General features: G+C 36.3%; 1 protein-coding gene across 1 annotated transcript in view; it reads right to left on the bottom strand.

The window, feature by feature from the left end:
- Positions 1-8,902, bottom strand: part of BTBD10 (BTB (POZ) domain containing 10) — a 65,291-nt gene that overhangs the window by 31,611 nt on the left and 24,778 nt on the right. Inside the window, exon 2 of the mRNA XM_006865825.1 lies at positions 6,349-6,549. Coding sequence (XP_006865887.1) covers positions 6,349-6,549 — 201 coding nt within the window. The remainder of the gene's footprint in view (positions 1-6,348; positions 6,550-8,902) is intronic.

Raw genomic sequence — 8,902 nt, forward strand, 5'->3', positions numbered from 1 at the left:
GACTCAGTGGCACTTAACAACAACAACAAGCACTACTTGTTGTATCAACAACTACTCTGAGAAAACAAAGTATAAAATCTCACTGTGTTAATAACATTATTCCAAAACCAACAATTTGTCTCATAAAAGGAATGTTCAAAAGAAAGAAAAAAAAATTAACTCAGAATTAGTATTTAATTTTTTTCAAATGACTTTTAAAATCTACCAAATAAATTGTAGTTTTAATATCTTATGAATATACTGTCTTCTTCTCATTCTCAATTATGTTAAATAAAGCACTGCTATAAACTTTATGGAGTTCTGGTGTGATGCTGTGGACTAATGCACTGGACTGCAACACAGTTTGAACCACAAGGTCTGTGGTTTGAGCTCATTGGTCACTCCTACACAGGGTTGCTATGGGTCAGAACTGACGAGACAGCACTTGACAACAACAAATAAACTTTATGGGATTATATAATTATTGTCTATAATATTATTTAAGTAGAAAATATTTTTTAAATTCAAATAATTTTCTTTAGATGGGGAAAGATGAAGTAATATCTTGTGATACGAAGTTTCCTTAAGAGGCGAGATTACTAACTTTAGAAGGTGACCTAAAAATGTACCTCCATCTCAAGAGCTTCATCAGCTTTTGCCAAATCCCTACATGATTTGGGCTATTTAGAACACTTGGTGTAGCATTACTGATTATATCATTAAGTTTGCTATCTCCCCAGAGATAACTGACACCTCCCTATATTATCTGTCTCCACAATGCTGTCAAATAAAATTTGTTAAAGTAATAAAATACTGTGCTATATTCTCCTCCCAGATACTGAACATTGCATATAACTGTCAACTGTTAGGCATATTTTATTGATTTTTTTGCTGGTAAACTACTGTTCTGATTTCAAGGACCTACTTAGACATTGTCAACTTCTCTGTAGAATTAGATGTTTACCTGCATATTGACTATACAAAGTCACAGACTACGCGTTGTTGTTGATAGGTTCCCTATGTGCATAGCAACCCTATGCACAACAGAAAGAAACAGTTCCCAGTCCGAGGTCATCCTCATAATTGTTATGTTGTAGCCCATTGTTGTTTTCACTGTGTCAGTCCATCTCATGGGGGGTGGGCGTTCTCTTTTTCACTGACCTTCTAACTCTGACATGCATAATGTTAATTTTCCTAGGCCTAGTCCCTCCTGACACCATGTCCAAAGTATGAGACAAAGTCTCACCATCCTTACATCTAAGGAGCATTCTGGCTGTACTTCCAAGACAGATTTGTTTGTTCTTCTGGCAGTCCATGGTACTTTCAATATTCTTCACCATCACAATTCAAATGCATCAATTCTTTTCTGGTCTTCCTTATTCATTGTCCAGTTTTCATATGCATATGCAGTGATTGAAAATACCAATGCTTGAGTCAGCGACCTTTTATAGCATATTTGCTCAATGCAATAAAACATCATTTCATTTCTCGATTGCTGCTTCCATGAGCATTGATTGTGGATCCAAGTTAAATGAAGATCTGACAACTTCAATCTTTTCTCTATTTATCATGACATTATTTATTGGTACAGTTGTGAGAATTTTTGTTTTCTTTACATTGAGGGACAATCCATATTAAAGGCTGTGGACTTTGATCCTCATCAGTAAGCATTTTAAATCCTCTTCACTTCCAGCAATCAAGGCTGTGTCATCAGATTATTAATGAGTGGTCCTCCAACCCTGAAAGCATGTTCTTCCTCATATAAATCAGCTTCTTGGATTATCTGCTCAGCATAGAGATTTAGTAAGTATGGTGAAAGGATACAACACCGGCACACAATTTTCCTGATTTTCAACCATTCAATATTCCTTTGTTATACTGAAACAACTATCTCTTGGTCTAGGTACAGATTACTCATTGAGTATGATTAAGTGCTCTAAAATACCCATCTTTTGCAATATTATCCATAGTAATGTTATTATCCACACAGTCTAATGCCTTTGCATAGTCAATAAATCACAAGTAAACATCTTTTTGGTATTCTCTGCTTTTAGCCAAGATCCACCTGATGTCTGCAATGATATCCCTGGTTCCATGTCATCATCTGAAGCTGGCTTGTGTTTCTGGCAGTGCCCTGATGATGTACTGCTATAACAGCTTTTGAATTATCTTCAGCAAAATTTTATTTGCATGTGATATTAATAACATGGTTTAATAATTTCCATATTCTGTAGGGCCAACTTTCTTTGGAATGGACACAAATATTAATCTTTTCCAATTGGTTGGCCAGGCATCTGTCTGTCATATTCTTGGCATGACTAGTGAATGCTTCCAAAACTGCATCAGTGTGTTGAAACATTATCAGTTGGTACTACATCAATCCCTAGAGCCTTGTTTTTACATTTCAGTGCAGTCTCCTTCTTTCCATACCATCTGTTCTTGAAATGTTTAAACATCAACTAATTCCTTTTGGTACAGTGACTGTGTATTCCTTCCATGTTCTTTAGTTGCTTCCTGTATTTTAATATCTTGTCCATAAAATCTTTCAATATTGCATGTTAAGGCTTGAATTTTTTTCTTCAGATCTTTCAGCTTAATAAGTGCTGAGTGTTTTCTTTGCTTGGTTTTTTAGCTCCAGGTCTTTGCATGTTTCATTACCACTAATACTGTGATGCTATAGGATAAACACTGGACTGTTAACCACAAGATTGGCAGTACAAACCTACCAGCTGCTCCTTGGAAACCCAGTAAAGGTCAGAACCAATTTGACAGCACTTAACAACCAGCTACAATACTTAGACTGCGTAAGTTACAACAAATTACATATAATATTGTAAAGAATGAGAATTCAAAAACACTTCATTGTCTTCATATAGAAGTTGTACATAGATCATGAAGCAATTGTTCAACCAGAATAACGGGATATTGCATATTTTAAAATCAGGAAAGATGTATGTCAGGGTTGTATCCTTTCACTACACTTATTTGATCTGTATGCTGAGCAAATAACCCATAGCTAGACTATGTCTTAGTGGAAACACGAGACTAACAATTCACTAGAAAATAAACCAAAAGATTTTATTGAAGGCATAAGTGCGTTTCATGAAATGGAGGAGCATGCCACCTTAAGAGAAGATGCACGAGTGTACCCTCCCTAGTAGGAAAAGCAGTTATTACTTGATAAATCAAAGGAAGAAGGTTTCACATCAAAGAGATAAGGGTAGGGAAAAGGGAAGAAAAAATTATGAGTTATTAAATCACAAACCTATTTAATGACAACACAGGACAGAGTAGAAGGGTTTCTTAGTGTTCCCAAGGCTTTAGAGCTCATGTGTCTGCCATGGAGCAGCTGGTGGGTGCGAATGTGTAGTCTACTACACCACTAGGGCTTCTGAGTACAGCAGTATGCTGCTGTTGTTGTTAAGTGTTGTTGAGTCGGTTCTGATTCATAGCGACCCTGTATAGGGTTTTCAAAAAGCGGCTAGTCAGTTTGAACCACCAACCCTGCAGTTCAAACCAAGCTTGTGATTGAGTGCTTATCCTATAGAGATGTTATAACATAAATTTTCATTGTCTCAACTTCACAATAAAATATTTGATATATATTATAATATATATTTGTTGTTAAGTGCCATCGAGTTGGTTTCCAACTCATAGTGAATTTGAATAGGGCTTTTGAGGCTTTAAATCTTCAAGGGAGCAGAAAGTCTTATCTTTCTTCCATGGAGCATCTAGTGGTCTCTAACTGCAGACAAGTCAAGCACTTCTCATTTGGAGCTATCGCATTCTCATAATATATATTACAATATAATAATTCATACTCACTATGATGACTTAGGAGACCTGGTGCAGTGCACTGTAGGATAAGCATTGACCTGCTCACTGCTACTCTTCAGAAACTATACAGGGTATCTCTATGAGTCGAAACTAACTCAACATTTAACAACATTCCTCATTCACTCTCCAGCTTTTGCACCCATATGGTATTGTTGTTGTTGTTAACTGCCATCAAGTTGGTTCTAATGCATAGTGACTCTGTAAAGGGTTTCTGAGGAGTGGCTGGTGAACTTGAACCACTGACCTTCCAATTCAAACACACTTTGCAGTCCAGTGCATTAACCCACAGCGCCACGCCAGGACTCAGCAGCCTTATGACATGATTGAAAAGACCATGACTGAGTCAGGCACATTTTAGTCTTCAAAGTGCTTTTTCAAACTTTAAAGATATTTTTTGCAATAGATTTACCCAATGCAATATGTCGTTTGATTTCCTAGTTGCAGCTTCCATGGGTGTTGACTGTAGATCCAAGTAAAATGAAATCCTTAACAACTTCAATCTTCCTCTATCATGTTCCTTATTGATCCAGTTATGAAGATTATTGTTTTATATTAAGGTATAATCCATATTGAAGGCTATATATAGTCTTTGATCTTCATCAGTAAGTGCTTCCAATCCTCTTCCACTTTTAGCAAAGTTGTAGCAATTGCATATTTCAGGTTGTTAGTAAGTCTCCCTTTAAGGTTAATTATTCTTTCATTAAGGAGTCCTGCTGGCACAATGCGTTAAATGTTTGGCTGCTAAATGAAAGATCAGTGGTTTGAATCCACCAGCAGCTCCATGGAAGAAAGATAACTCCAAGACAGTGGGTTCCCTTGTGCTTAAATCCTGGGTCTGGGGAACTATTCTCTCCCCATTGTAGGTGACCTTCTTCTCCAGGGGTAGCCTTACCTTGCAACATCATGATAAAGCAGAAAATACTGAAGGTGTCAAGAAGTTAATTTTACTTGGATCCAAAATCAACTTTCATGGAAGCAGCAGTCCATAAACCAACTGACATAATGCACTGGGCAATCTGCCACAAAAGACCTCTTCAATGTATTAAAAAGCAAAGATGTCACTTTGAAGATTATGGAGCACCTGACATGATCCATAATATTTTCAATCACCTCATATTTATGTGAAAAAAGACCAAAGAATTGATGCATTTAAATTATGTGGATGGAAAGAATACTGAATGCACTGTGGACCACCGGAAGAATGAAGAAATCTGCATTGGAAGAAGTACAGCTAGAATGCTCCTTAGAAACAAAGACAGTGAGATTTCATCACATGTACATGGGACATCATATCAGGAGTAGTCTCTAGAAAAAGACATCATACTTGGTACAGTGGAGGCCCAACGAAAAAGAAAAAGACCCTCAACAAGATAAACTGACACAATGGCTGCAGCAGTGGGCTCAAACTATAAGGATGACACAGGATCAGACAGTGTTTCATGGGTCATTATGAGTTAACAACTATTCAACAGCACCAAACAACAATTATTTATAATTTGTTGATTTGGACTTGTAAATACTAGTTTGATTTCAAGGGCCTACTTAGACACTGACAACTTCCTGCATAATTGTTGCTGTTTAGTGCTATCGAGTCTGTTCCAACTGAAAGTGACCCTGTGTAAGGTTTCTAAGGAGCAGCTGGTAGGTTTGAACTGCTGACCTTGTGGTTCGCAGTCCAGTGCTGATCCTCCAGTGCCACACCAGGACCCTGAATAATTAGACCTTAATATAAATCATATTTGTGTCATTTTAGGATAAGCAATGGACTGCTAAACACAAGGTCTGCTCCTCAAAAACCCTACACATGGTCACTATGGGTAAGAACCAACTCAATGGTGCTTTACCTCCACCACCACCATCAGAAATGACCTCACATTGCAGTCATGAAATTTAATTTGCTCCTTCCCAAAGAGAAAATAAAAATCAGAAAACTCAAATTGCTTAGACATCTCTGCTTCAGACTATAACTGGTTCTTTAGTCATACCATGTATTCATCTGAAGTAATAAATTGTATTTATAGTAGTGAGTAGGAATGAGGGAAAAGACCTTAACAGTTGCTAACAAAGTAAAACACATTTCCTTTCATTTTCTGTTTTTATTATTAAATTTGAAATCTCTTCAAAAAAAAAAAACTCCATATTGCTGGTTATTCCAGCTTTCACTTCTTTTGTTAGTATTAAGTCAGAGACTGCTATCATTAATTTACTGTACTACAAACTATTTAAAAAATCAACCACCACTTTATATCTCATAAGACGAGAGTTAATTTGAAAGAAAATATACATACCAGTTTTAAAGGATTTTCAGATTACGTTTTTACGAGACTGTCCCAGACACAAAAAATTTACCTGTAAGTTGCATTATCAAAGTTGGTTTTTTTACTGCAAGAACCAAGCTAAGCTCAAACAAAAAATGGAAAAAAAAAGGAACTACTTTTACTCTGAAATATTAAGTATAATTTATTGTGAATACTGATTTTTAAAGGTAAATGCATTCTTTTAAGAACAGTTGCAAAGGTCAGTCAAGTTTACATACCAACATGATGCTGCCGTGTTGGAGAAGTAACATTTCGAATACAAGGAGTGAGCTGAGACTCTGTTCTTTCATGAGAGGAATCTCGTGATCGGTCACTTGACCTTCGTCTATCTCTTGATCTCTCAGGTCCCCCACTAGCACCATGTAGACTCATTTTGGTGTGGACAACTCCTCCTTTAGCAACACGTGAAGGAGTACTGATAAATCAAAAAAAGAAAAGATAATTAACCATGAAAGGAAAACATAGGATTACAAATGGCTTTTAAGAAAAACATGATTAATATAATTAATATTTTGAAGCATGAAAATAAAATGCTATTTTCTAATGCTAAAACGTAACTTGGATGTGAGTTTTATAAATTCTAGAATATTATGGTTTTAAACATCACATAATTCAACTCAGTGTTACTGAGATGACAAAATGAAAGCCCAGAAAAGGTAAAGGATGTTTGAGTTAGCAGCAGCAGTAGCAGCAGATGTCATCGTCATAGTAGTAGAAATCATCCAGATCTCTTTAAGTATTACTCAAATATTCTTTTTATTTCTTTGATTGCAGGAGTAAAACAATTTTTAAAAACGTTTTCAAACAGCATTTCTCTGAAAAACTTAATTTCATTGAGTATATAAATAAAGTCACAGAACTTTAAAATTCTAAAAATATCCTAATTAATTTTCTTAATGAGTAAATTAAACTTTAACTCATTAAGTTGTTTAATGAGAAGTGAAGTGAAGTGAACAATTGGGAATACTCATTAGCTAAAATATTCTAGCTCACATAATTCATTCACATAATCATTTATTAACTTCTATGTAGCACACACGCACTACAAAGCTATTCCAAATGACAATGAGATGAGAAACTCCCTCAAGGAGTTTATACTCTAAGTGTACCAGTAAGACATAAACATAAAAATTTAAGCAATATAAAAGTTATTCCAAATATAAAACTACTAAGTATTTCCCAGCTACATAACAACTAAATGAGTAACGAAGGAAAAAATGCTTATCAATTTCACAAAAAGAAGATATCACTGAGGATTAGCATTAGTCACTGGCACAACAGGCTCTGACAAACAGATACAAAAAAAGGCTAACCATTGCCATTGAGTCAATTCTGACTCATAGCACCCTAAAGTACAGGGTAGAATGGCCCCACTGGATTTCTGAGGCTATAAATCTTTGTGGAAGCAAACTGCCACATCTTTCTCCCATGGAGCGGCTGGTGAGTTCAAACTGCTCACCTTTTGGTTAACAGCCTACTGCTTAATCATTGTGCCACCAGGGCTTCTGACAAAAATAATCAAAATACATTGCAGGTAGGAAACAAAAATGAGAAAGTTCTATCTAACGCAATTTGGAAATTTACCATCTTAGCATATATCTTGGATGCTGGTTTAAAATTAAGTGTTTTATTTTTAGAATTAGAGCTTAATGGCTTTAGAAGAACTTAATGACTTTAGAATCAAACAGATTTAGAATGAAATATACTCTGTTGATACGTAACTGTTCAACACTTTTGAGTTTACTTTAGATACTTTTCTTTTCTCATCTGGAAAATGAGGAAATTTATTTTATAATTTACTTGCTAAGGTTAATGGCATGGTGTGGTGCAGGATAAGCACTAGACTGCTAGCCACAAGGTTATGGTTCAAACCCACAAGCACTCCTTGGAAACCCTATCTAGGATTGATATGAGTCGGAACTGATTCGATGGCACTTAACAACAACAAGGTTAATGTGCCACCACCTGTCTGCCAATTTGTTATACTGTGGTAGCTTGTGTGCTGCGGTAATGCAGGAAGCAAGCAATGACACTGATATTTTAAATACCAGCAGGGTCACCAATGGTAAACAGGCTTCAGCGGAGCTTTCAGACTAACATGCTAAGAAGAAGGATAAGTGGACCACTTCTGAATGGTTAGCCACTGAACACCTTATCAGTAAGCAGTCAGATATAGTGCTGGAAAATGAGCCAATAAGGTTGAAAAGCACTCAAAATATGACTGGGGAAGAAGTACCTCCTCAAAGTACAGTTGGCCTTAATGATGTAGAGGAGTTAAGCTTTTGGGACCTTCACTTGCCAATATGGCACAACATAAAAATGAGATAAAGCAAACATCCATAAGTAATTGGAACGTGGGATATACAAAGTATGAATCTAAGAAAATTGAAACATCAAAATGAAGTGGAATGCATAAAGATTGATATCCTATGCATTAGTGAGCTGAAATGGACTGGCATTGGCCATTTTGAATCTGACAACAATAATGTTTACTATGCCAGAAATGACAAATTGAAGAGGAATGGTGTTGCATTCATTGCCAAAAGAACATATCCACATCAGTCATGAGGTACAATGCTGTCTGTGATAGGATAATATCCATGCACCTACAAGGAAGCGGTTCGAAACTACCAGCTGTTCACAGGAGAAAGATGAGGCTTTCTGCTCCCGTAAAGATTTACAGCCTCGGAAACCCTGTATGGGTCACTATGAGTCAGAACCAACTCCACGGCACATAACAATAACAGCAACAGGGAAGCCCAGTTAAT

The sequence above is a fragment of the Chrysochloris asiatica genome, unplaced genomic scaffold, assembly GCF_000296735.1.
Source record: "Chrysochloris asiatica unplaced genomic scaffold, ChrAsi1.0 scaffold00083, whole genome shotgun sequence".
NCBI classification, from domain to species: domain Eukaryota; kingdom Metazoa; phylum Chordata; class Mammalia; order Afrosoricida; family Chrysochloridae; genus Chrysochloris; species Chrysochloris asiatica.